This window comes from Opisthorchis viverrini (genome assembly GCF_000715545.1).
Source record: "Opisthorchis viverrini unplaced genomic scaffold opera_v5_11, whole genome shotgun sequence".
NCBI lineage: Eukaryota > Metazoa > Platyhelminthes > Trematoda > Opisthorchiida > Opisthorchiidae > Opisthorchis > Opisthorchis viverrini.
The window spans coordinates 3,685,407-3,697,363 of record NW_008751667.1 but is presented as its reverse complement, the minus strand read 5'-3'; the positions used below and the strand labels follow the sequence as shown (position 1 = coordinate 3,697,363).

At 46.9% G+C, this 11,957-nt stretch overlaps 1 protein-coding gene across 1 annotated transcript in view; it reads left to right on the top strand.

Annotated features, from left to right (window-relative positions):
- Nucleotides 1-10,624, top strand: part of T265_01102 (hypothetical protein) — a gene marked incomplete at both ends in the record, with an annotated part of 14,508 nt that extends 3,884 nt beyond the window's left edge. The window contains 6 exons of the mRNA XM_009165045.1: nt 4,340-4,394; nt 5,814-5,968; nt 6,949-7,015; nt 8,006-8,199; nt 9,263-9,345; nt 10,498-10,624. Of these exons, the coding sequence (XP_009163309.1) occupies nt 4,340-4,394; nt 5,814-5,968; nt 6,949-7,015; nt 8,006-8,199; nt 9,263-9,345; nt 10,498-10,624 (681 nt within the window). The remainder of the gene's footprint in view (nt 1-4,339; nt 4,395-5,813; nt 5,969-6,948; nt 7,016-8,005; nt 8,200-9,262; nt 9,346-10,497) is intronic.
- Nucleotides 10,625-11,957: the final 1,333 nt, after the last annotated feature.

Sequence of the window (11,957 nt, the reverse complement as noted above, 5' to 3'; positions counted from 1 at the left end):
GAAAGCGTTCAGCTTAGCACCCTTCCGGTGCCTAGTTGCCATGCCACCCGAAGGTTGAACGAGGGCTGGGATACTGCCAGGTTGCCCAAGCCTAGACGGGAAGCCGAGTGGCGGAGGTCGGATTCGAACCACGGACCTTCCGGTCAGTAAATTCGTGCTCTAACCACTTGGGCCATCTCTCAATACGAGCACTCACACTGCGTTGGAGGGAGGCCTTTAACTACAAGCCAGCTGTGAACGTGGGCCATGTGGACGTCTACTGATTACGAATTTTAGTTTCTTGTAGTGCATCAGTGCTGCCATCTCTCAATACGAGCACTCACACTGCGTTACCTGGAGGCCTTTAACTACAAGCCAACTGTGAACGTGGGCCATGTGGACGTCTACTGATTACGAATTTTAGTTTCTTGTAGTGCAAGCATCAGTGCTACTCGCCTTTCAGGATGGGGCCGCGCGATCCTCACTGCCTGGTTGTAGACGCTTCGAGATATTGCTGTCAGTGGCGATAATGTCAGTTCCTATCCAGATTGCCTGAATGAGTGTTTGGAGGTGCAGGCACCTCGGAATGACTAGTAAGTCAACACTAAGTCCCTTCCCCGTCCACCTTCATTCTTTTCTTCACAATATATCCCTTTCAGATAAATCACAGTTGTACGGCAGCGAAGCATCGGTGTTGAACACCGACGTCATGCTGTCGATGATGATGATGATGATGGTGGCGAGATTGACATGAGGCTGTTGATTTCATTCCTCTGTATCCCAACGATATCAGGTTGAATTTACTCAAAAATTCAGAGATAAACGTGTACGGCAATGTTAGTCGCGATTCGGAGGATGAGTGGAATAAGATGAGGGAAGCTATATTCACGGCTTGTGAAGCCCTGTGGGCACGACCTTATTACAATCTTCAGCCCTTATTAACATCATATTATCTCCTCGATCACGGAATTGAATAGGAATGGAAGTTCAACAGTGCAAAAAATTTACCATGTTCACAAACTTCCTGGGTATTCCCTTCTGGGCGTGTGTGTTAGGGAAAACGAGCAGGTCAAGTAATTGGAATGATTCTCGTAAATCCACGAATACAAAATTGTGGGTCCTTTATGTACCTGATGGAATGTCAAGATTTGGCAGATGAAACACCTCTCATGCTGGAATTCCGCTTGTTGCTCTCGATTCAATGCTACATGGGTCACCATAAAGTGGCGGAGAACAATTCACGCCAAGAGTCTCGTAACAACCAGTTTCCGACTGACCCCCTGTAATAACCACACTCACTACGAGCCCCTTCCTTGAAGACTGGTACCATCATCGATTCAATTTGTACGGGACAGTCTCCTGTTCCCGGATGCAGGCGAACAGACCAGACAAACGCTGACTGAGGACTTACCTCCATCCAATTGTGGGTCCTTTATGTACCTGATGGAATGTCAAGATTTGGCAGATGAAACACCTCTCATGCTGGAATTCCGCTTGTTGCTCTCGATTCAATGCTACATGGGTCACCATAAAGTGGCGGAGAACAATTCACGCCAAGAGTCTCGTAACAACCAGTTTCCGACTGACCCCCTGTAATAACCACACTCACTACGAGCCCCTTCCTTGAAGACTGGTACCATCATCGATTCAATTTGTACGGGACAGTCTCCTGTTCCCGGATGCAGGCGAACAGACCAGACAAACGCTGACTGAGGACTTCACCTCCATCCTTGAACAATGCGGGTAGGTCATCCGGACCGGGAGCTCGGTGGTGCTTGATATAGTGAATGCAATCGTAAGCACTCGAAGCAGGTGTTCCGGGATCCGGCTGAGTGGAACGAGGATTGTTTCCCAGAATGCTCGACCCAGCATTCGAGGCATCCCTTATCCAAGATGGTCTTGTCACTTTGGTTTTCTCGCTCGCAGGCAGTTTCCGAAGACCGATCGCGAAAATCAGCTAAAGTAATCTCTGGGCCTCCGGCCTCTCCCATTTTCTTAATCTCCCATGCTTTATGCTCTGTGGGCACGCAACGTTAAATCTATAAGTCGTCGGACTTAGCTATTTCAGGAGCTGGTATGAACATTTCTCCCAAATTTAAGCAGTGCCAATACTCTGTCTGATATCCAATGCTTGAACAGACCTGGTAGCGCTATACCACAGTAAAAAATCCGAGCACTGTGCATGGGTGCGGCGCTTTTGTTCCGGAAGGAATTCATATCTGATGGTAGAACAGTCGGAAGTGATTTTAGTAATTCGTCTAACATTCGAATCTGCCAGTTTCTCAGTTGCCAAACGATTTGTCCACTCTTCACTACGCCATGGAAAACGGAGTGAGAAGCTACTCGGGATGAGCGTGTAGTCAGAAACCACACGTGCTATAAAGCGAACAACGTTAGTTGTTCATCCGCGCCAGTGCAACTGATGGCGATGGGATCAATTTGAGTTTGTGGATGGCACCAAGTGACCAGACGGATCCAGTTGTTTCGGATATTATGACAACCTGAAAACAGCTTGTGTTCAGTGCATTGTTAAAACAGTCGTTCGCTAATGCTCGTACATACCGAGTTCAATACAAGTCGACTACCCAGTTGAATCTCACGCGTTAATTCTACCCATTTGTGCATTCAGATCTCCTGCAACTGAAAAGATATATGAGCTTTGAGCTCGTCGCAACATGGCACTCAAGGTGTCATAAAGCTTGTCTTTGCTGGTGTCAGAGCTGCAGTCAGTTGGGGCGTAAGCAGACACGACAAGCAGACAGCGATCAACTTTCCGCTTGTGAGACTCCTTCACCGACGTTGCCAGATGAACTACACAGAGGCAACTCTGACTCGTTCGTCAGAAACTGTAGGCAAGCCGTGCGCCGAAATGTTTATATTTGAGTACATCTGAGTACTTTAGGGTTTACCTACGACTTACCTACCACTGCGCCCAGCTAGCGTTAGTTCATATGAGCCTAGCTGCTTAACAGTAAATAACTGTCTTCGAGATGACCCCTGATAAGTGAGCCGTTCATTTAGCCACCTTAAGTGGCCTACCCGGTACCTGTAACTTGCGGTCTTGATGTTGTGTTGCGGTCGTAGCTCCAAATTAGTCGACGGTGACTGCAGACGGCCAACATGATTACGCAAGATCATTACAGCGCTTCAGTATTTCAGACGGGTTTCAGTTTTGGGTCAACATATACACTAACCCCATCGATCTCATGGCTCTTCATACCTCTCGGTAATATGTCCAAATACTTTCAGCCCGGGTGCGTTTACTGGTCTCTCCTCAGGTCGGGGCGTGATGGCCCAAGTGGTTAGAGTGGGACTTTACTGACCGGAAGGTCGGTGTTTCGAACCCGACCTCTGCCTTTCGACTTCCCCTGTCTAGGCTTGGGCAACCTGGCAGTATCCCCAGCCCTCGTTCAACCTTCGGGTAGCATGGCAGTTGGGCACCGAAAGGGTGCGACAGCTCTGGCCAGGTCATAATCTGTCTGTTGAGCTTGGTATGACATGATTAGTATGCTCATCTTCATCGACAGTGTAACTTCAGTATTCAACACTGGTGATGTGAGCAGAACAGCCAGCTAACAACAACAATATCGTCCCTCTTCCATATCAATCGCCATATCAATGTATCTTCGCGGAATAGTTCTGAAGCGAAAAATTTGACATCCTTCACATGACTTCCGTAGTTTCGACCTTTTCTGACGGGGAATAAAATACGATAAGGTAATCATTTAGCTGTAACATCCTTTCGGTTCCTAGCTGCCATGCCACCAGAAGGAAACACGACGGCTAGGATACTGTCAGATTGCCAAAACCTAGACAGGGGAAGCCGAGAGGCAGAGGCCGAGTTCGAACCACAGATCCTGCGGTCAGAAATTGGTGCTCTAACCACTGAGTAACCACTGATTAGAATAAGTGTTTCAGAATTCATCCTACAGAGCACCACTTTCCTGGACGCGGGGTCTTGTGCTTTTGCCACTCCTATCACTACGATTAACAAATGCTTTGTTGATGTATATCATTTGTTTTGGCCCCAAGTCTCCACGGGGAATGTTTACCAGTAATTCGAGACTGAAATCCGAACTGAAGCTTCGGGATTTGAAAAGTTAGACGCAGCTATAAGTCAAACAGGGGTACTTCTGATCATCTTATGTATACTGAACTACAATACGTTGCGATGCATCTTCACCCACTCAAAACCTGTCTTGTTAGGGTGGTTATGATACTGAGTCAGTTTTTTACTCACGCCAGCAATCCTTATCCAAATCAATAGTAGCAGCAACCAACACTTGGCGGCACTAGGTAGCCGAGTATGCTGACGCCAGAATTTTCACCCCAATTATGTTTTTGTGGCTTGCTTTCCTAGCAGAAGAACCTTATTCGTGCCTTGGACACAAGCCGTATTGACGAACTTGAGAAAAGTGAGTCTTCCAAGTTACAGTACTTGTCTCCCTATAATGTGTTTATCGTCATGTCACGATTTCGTTCTCAAAAACATTGCCAACCTTATTTTGTTGGTTGTCCCATGATTATCGTATTAAACGATTTTGACTCACTCAGCCCCAGGACGTTGTCGTAATCTAATTTTTGTGGTTTTCTGAAGCACAGCACAAACAAATGGAACTCTAGAAAACATTGCTTACAAGTGTATTAGTGTTTCCCCAGTATGGTCAAGTTTCGACAAGTTTCATGAGGTCGCACCGTAGGATCGCATGTGGTTTTAGTGCGTTCTACGGAAAATCAAGATGAATCCACTCATCACGGAACTATCCGTTAGCCAGTGAGACTTTTTCCGTCTTACCTCCGAGGGTGTGACCTGCTTTAACAAAGCCAATCCATGCATCACACAATGAAATCTTTGGTGTTGCAGACGGTAGATTGTGTTACTCGTTGTCTACAGCTGGGTGACAACCACTGCGATCGCTCAGCAGCTCCTAAGTTCGTCTTCGTTCATCTGCATGTGCGTCTTTGTCCGCCTGTCTTATTCCATTGATATCAACAGCTTGCACATGGTGCCACACCCTGTTCCGCGAATACGCACTATGGCACGCTGATCATGGGTCAACTTTTGGATGCTTACACTCCCTTAAAAAAAGGTGTCCATGAGTAAAGGCGCCGATTTAATGAGGTCGACTTCATGGAAGTCCTTCGTCTAATCTCATCACCTGAAGTGAGATACAGACAGATATCTTGATATGAAATCTGTTGCCGTGACCGGCCCATAGGAATCCCAGAATAGGGAACCTTGGCTAAAACAAGCATTCTCTCCCCTATAGAACTGATGCCCTACAGAAAAGCTGTCGACCAAGGGAATGCTATTCCCGTGGCATTTCTCCCTTAAAAAGAGGACTGTAAAAAGAGACCACTTCTAGACAACTAGGGGCATTTGACAAACCGTTCGGTTTTGCGTAATTGAGTCAAGGTTTTACTTCCGCTTAGTTGCACGACTGAACGGTACGGTAATGTGGTTGCAGCCTTGGCTTTCAAGAACGTGTACCATGAATTTCGATCACCATCAACCACCGTCCATGCTAGTGCTTATCTCTCCCAACCAATTTATTTCGTCCTGTTTCAGTGTAAACACTGGTATTTCGTGACAAGGTCAGATACTGGCTGACGAGGCTTTTGAGGCTATCCTTCGGCGCACTTCTGTTATGTATTATCTCTTGCATCACCACAACTGTCTGATGGTCCATCACGGTCCCGTGCCTTTTTGTCATCCGTTTTCCTGGGTTGCATTTAAGCTTCCAGTATAATGGGACGTAGCCGCCGCTACCTGAACGAGCTAAATTGTTCAGACACCTCCCAGTAACTTACTTGCCTTTGCCTTCTCTCTTTAGCGGTCAATTCCCTTATCACACGAATATCGGAGCTTGAAGTGCAGTTGGGCAAGATGCGGGAGCTCGATCAGATGGTGCTCGACCGCACTGCTCCTGCGGCAAAGCCTGCCGGTGATGGTGGTGAGGAAGGCGGGCTGTTTGACTCAGATGATGAGGTTAGTTTTGAATTTTGCCGTACTGGAACGAGAAGAGATGTAGCTGGTTATTGGTCTCAAGAAGAACTGTCGAAGAGTTTTTAGCGATCTTGTGTGTAGCGAGGCACTTCGCATAGGCTTGTTCTGACTGATCGTCCGCAAGAACACAAGGAACACTAGACGGCTCAGTTCTCCCCCTGTGAAAGTCATCACCAAAATGTCTTAGTGAATGTGTTTCCATCACAAAAAAGTGTGAATGAGAGTTTCATGCGCTCAATAGGACCCGACGCATCAATAGTTTGATCATTGAGGCTCTTTGGATGTTTTGTCTGTGCACACACCACCATAGGTTTATTGTCCCGTTTCTAGCCTGTGATTGGTCCGCATTTGCAGTTTACGGTCTCTCATCACTAATGTCAAGTTCTCCCACACAGTTCAGAACTTTGTGACCTGATCGAACTTGGAGTAAATTTTGCCCGGTTCCAGCTTTGTGGTGCCTGCAGGACTGATCATTCGAACAGGATGTGAGCCAGTGGTGCAATATGGCGTTATAAAATAAACCCACTCGTGAGCTTATCGTCAACGTACCTAGTTAGCTATTGTCGGAATTGTTCTGAAGACAGTAAAATCCAACAATAATCGTTCAGCCGTAGCACCCTTCTGGCGCTTTGCTGCCGTACAGTCTGAACGCTGGAACACTGTCAGGTCACCCAAGCCCGGAGAGTAGCAATCGAAACGCAACGATGGGATTTTTATCACGGACCCTTCGGTCATTAGCTTCGAACCATGACTGCTGAGCAATCTCAAGCTCTAAAGGACGTGGAATTACTACTTAGTTGCAGCCTGACCAAGCTGATGAGCTAAGCAAAACCTCAAGGTACGACCGCGTCTTTGCTCACAATTATATGTTATCTGTAGCTTGACAGTAGTATCTCTTGAATTCGTATTTTGTGGCTAGCAAAGTTGATGTGAATGATTCCTTTCTCCCTTTTTTTAATCAGGAAGACCCCGAAGCGGAGCGTATCAGAGCTGAACGTTTAGCAGAATACGAGGCCAAAAAAGCTACGAGTGAGTGCCCTACCAATGGATCTTTCATTATTCGAAAATCGCACCCAGTTGGTGTTTGCGTGTGTTTGTGTAGAAACCGGTGCATGAACTTTTCAACTTCATTCATCTGTAAATGCATAATCCTCACGAATGCAGGTTTTGCAACCTGACTTATTCTTCCAGATGAGCATCGATCTCAAAATAGCTGAGTACTAAGATAATTGTTCAGCTGTAAACTCCCTTTCATGCCAACCAAAGGACACCCGAGAACTGAAATACCGCCTAGACAGGGACAGTCGAGATGTGGATTTTGGTTTCCAAACGCGGACCTTCTGGTCACTAAGTTCGCACCCCAACTAGCGAGCTGTCTCAGCTGAGTGGTTAAGGGGTGAACTCACTAACCGGAAAGTTTGTGGTCCGAACCCCACTCTCTGGCATCTCGACTGCTCCTGTTTAGGGTTGGGCAACCTGGTAGTATCTCAGCCGCTGTGCTTCCTGCGGATGGCATGACATCTAGGTACCCGAGGGTCATTGCAGCTACAACCGTCTACAGTTCCTTAACCCTTCAGGAATACGTTTCTTCATTGAGCTTGTCTGCTGTCCTGGTCTCATTCTTCACTAGTTACTTTTGCTCGATCTAGTCCATCTGTGTGTAATCGTCGAGGTGTGCTCGATCACAGATGGATTTTCCCGTTTATAAGGAGTACCTGTCAATGGGCCTGCAATACCTGATTCCCCCGGTACTTGAGACTGCTTGCGTTAGCGCAAAAAGTTATATGGATTACCTACAATGCATTTCAGTTCTTGTGAAACTCCCTGTAGTTTCGATTTGTGGCTGCGTTCCGTCATTTTCCTCCGACTGGCAGCTTTCGGCAGCCGAGCTCCCTAGGATACATCTCAACGCACTCTTCGCGTTTCTTTGGTTGCGTGCCAGGCATGCGAAGCGGGTTTGAGACAGGCACTTTGCTTTTCATCCCATCTGAATGATTTGTCCGTTATTTCTATTTGTAGAGCCTGCCGTGGTAGCCAAGTCGAACATCATTTTTGATGTGAAGCCCTGGGGTGATGATACCGATCTAGTTGAAATGGAGCGTCTTGTCCGTAGCATCCAAGCAGATGGCCTTATTTGGGGTTCGTCCAAACTTGTTCCCGTCGGATATGGTATTAAGAAGCTTCAGATATCCTGCGTCGTGGAGGACGATAAGGTGAGGCCACCCATTTTTTTTACTGGAACGGATTGAGTATTTTACGTGACAACATTTACGGTAATGCAGCCCAACTGTTATCTATGTGTATACCCACCCTTGACCACAGGTTTATTTAGGTGAATGTGTACCTGACTTGTCAGGCTTCTCTGGTGAATCCGCTCCTGAACACATTCAAGTCATACATCAACTGGAATGCCCTTGTGCGTCAAGCTCTTTTTTGCCAGAGACAAAAAACCGTCTTTCCAGACGCTTCAACATTACAGCAATGCAGTTAACATAAAACTATTTGCGTCACCCTCAGTCATTTGGTCTCGATTGAAGACTAGTGGTCTGTATTTGGGTATGTTAAAAAGTCAGTCATTTCACTTACCAGGAGCATGTTTCGATCACCGATAATTGGGAGGACAGGAGGGAGATAACCAAGCACTGAATACGTTGGTTTCATCATCCAGATGATAAAGAAGTAGATCCGCTACACACTGAAGGCGATAGCTTTAACGCTGAAATATCGACGGCTATGTGATCGGATCATATCTGCTGGCATTAAAAACTACTGACGTATCAAGCCTCAGGGTTCTCATATACGGACGCGGTAGTCACCCAACTGACCAACTTTACTAGTTGGTGCTATTGTGCTTTGTCGTGTGGTCTAGCTAGGCGGGAGGATCTCCACGAATTCATCAGTCCTCTGTCTTGCGAGGTAGGTGTCTTAAAAAGCATAACTAACCTATTTAGTATAATCGTCCGCTCGTCCATCGAGGGGGTAACATCCTCCCCAGACCATCTTCTTTATCGTATGTTTCCACCGAATCCAACCAAGCAGGAGTGTCGCATATCAGCCGCTCCCCTGTCCACTAGGATCGCTGAAAATTAACGCTGGTCCTATAAATATTTGTGAGTAATTGGCTTCATAGCATTGGCTAAAAAAAGTGAACTACTGCAATGAAAAAACGCAGTGCGTAGAGTTAAACAGAATCGAATTAATTGTCTTTGCCAAACCGCGCATTTCACTCTAAATGACCGTCTCAACGATATCTTCCCTATTTTTCTGGCTCAACAGGTTGGCACAGATTTCCTTGAGGAGGCGATGACAGAATTTGAGGACTACGTGCAATCGGTGGATGTTGTGGCATTCAACAAGGTGTAAAAACGGACTTGTGCTGACCCCCCATCCCCTAGTCCTTTCCCAAATCACTGGCTTGGATCATACATTTCGGATAGGATGTAAATGCATTGTTTTTTGGAGAGGCTGTTTATTTTCTGTTGGGCTGTGGTCAGCTGAGCCTTTCAGCATACAGGGGTTATGTCCCATGATATCCGTGTCGTCATAAGTAGTGACCAAATTCCAGACTTGGCATGTCGGACATTGGGTCGTCGCACAGCTACTGCACCTCTTTTCGTTCGATCTTGTGAAACGCTCAACTGCTAGTCGCTAAAGCGTTCACGGTCCTGTCTGCTCGAGCCTACCGTCAAATCAGTGATGATCAACTTGTCCGCAGTGTGTGGCTTTCCGACTGCGCTGAAGTTCACTCCGTTCGGGTTTCAACCGCACATGACTGCTAAGATTCGACTCGTATATCCCCAGAAGTAGTTGTATAGTCGAGCGATCCTAAATTTGCCTACATTCGCGCCGGAGTGTGACCGCGATTGAATGTGAATCGGAAACTTATGATCATCGGAGCATGTTCTCTCATTGGCGCTAGACGAGCGCAGTTTATCGGTTTCGTAGAACAAACATCATTTTATTGGTGCCCACTCACTAAGCGAGATCGCGCGTTGATGTATACTGTATTGTTGTCTACACGATGAGGCGTCGACAAAAGCTTATTTTCGCGGTCTTCGCTATGCGGTAGAGAAGGGAAATTCACAATGCCCAGGGGGTTGTCGCGATTCCTTCGCGGTCCGACAGGGGCGAATATTTGGTATCTCTGTGGTACCAGCTTCAAATCAACGGTATCTATTATCGATCAAGGTGCTAGTCTCATCGTTCACCTAGTCGACATAAGCTTATTTTACTCGCTTATCCTGCTATGGTCTTTAGTTTTCAAAGAAGTATCACTGTCTGGTTTGCAGTTGCTCCCAAAAAGGATACCGCACAAGATTCGAATGCAGTTCTCTAATGGGTGCTTGGGCAAGGCCGTAGTTAGTTGTGATTGAGCTTGGCAGCAGTGAGTAGTTATTCGAATATTTTGCCTCCTGTTAGATTGATAGCAATCAACCTCTGGTTGGGGGCGAGATGGACTGGAAGGTCCGTGGTTCGAACCCGACCTCTGCCTCTCGACTTCCCCTGTCTAGGCTTGAGCAACCTGGCAATATCCTAGCCCTCGTACTTCCCTCGGGTGGCACGGCAGCTAGGCACCGAAAGGGTGCTACAACTGGAAGATATATACTCTCTGGTTGGCGTCTGTCTTGTCCCACATAAGCACCAAGGGATAGGTTTCTGATGGAACTTGGATTCGCATTCTATAACGACCTGTTGTCTCGTGGCGACAAGCCTGGCCCATGCAGTGCTACTGGGACGAAAAACCGGTACCGGTACGGTGGAGTTTATGAAACCTCTTGCCCGAGATGTTTTGGTTACTCCTCCCAGGAACCCATTTCGTTTAGGCCCAAATGAGATCTTCAATGCGGGGCTTGCTTTTTCGTACACCAAGAAAGTTTACTTAATGAGGGGTGGGGTGCACTAGTTTGCGTGCGAATGCGTGCATCGGGTTTCCTGTGGCCCCGAAATGATGGTTTTCCTCGATATGACAAACAAGACTTTCTTGAAAGGAAAAGAAATAATCTTTACACAAAAATATTCAAGCGTTCCTGTAAGTCTTAACTGGAAAGACTTGGTCGGTTTTGTTTTGTCTGTAATGTCTGGAGGGCAGAACAGGAGAATCACAAGTCGGCAACGTCGAGGATTGAATTCGGCATGTTGGGCGGGATTGGTTCGTCAAATGTAGATCGTCGATCGAACAAACTGTTGCGACGGGGAGAAATACGGAAGTTGAAGTTAAATTGGACAAAATCATGTACTAGTCGTGTTCAGAGTCAGTCATCGCATTGGAATAGAAATCCTCTACATCGAGCACTAATGCGAAGACCGGAAACGGTCGGATGGGAATGTACTGCAATGTTTGTTGCCCGGGTGCGTTGAGTGATGATTTGCTCGCCGAGCTTGGCGGTGAGCTTGCAAATATTTCGTCACCAATCGAGTTGAAACCATCAGTTCGCGCAGTGATGTTACCTCGATTGGTGATGAGACATTTGCAAGCTAAGTGTGAAGCTCGGCGAATAGATCAAAGGTCACCTGACCAACCACGCACTGCGGATGATGCAATGCGGTGCCTGTTCGTGAAAAGGTACGTCTTAGGATCATGGTAACGCTTTGTACTTTTTCCTTCAGGTAACAGTGTAGTTGGTGACGTGGTGTCGTCAGCGAAAGGTCCGGAGTTCCAGGATATAACGGGACAGACCAAAAGGACCACTACAGAGAGCTAACCGCTGTAAACACGAGTACTGTAGATGAGTATGACCATGGCATTGTGAATAGCTACGCCTCGGTCACGTAATTCGCCACCGCACAGAGTTATCGTCAAAAATAACTACCGAAAAAAGAGAATTGTGCCTGAAATCAGCCCTTAGATGAGCGTCCTACGCTCACTTGCGGGTGAAATGAGTAGTAAGGCGATCGGACAGAAAACTTTTGCCTGTTGACAGCGCCAGTGAGCTGACTGGGTCACCACAACCAATATATGACTTACACGTCA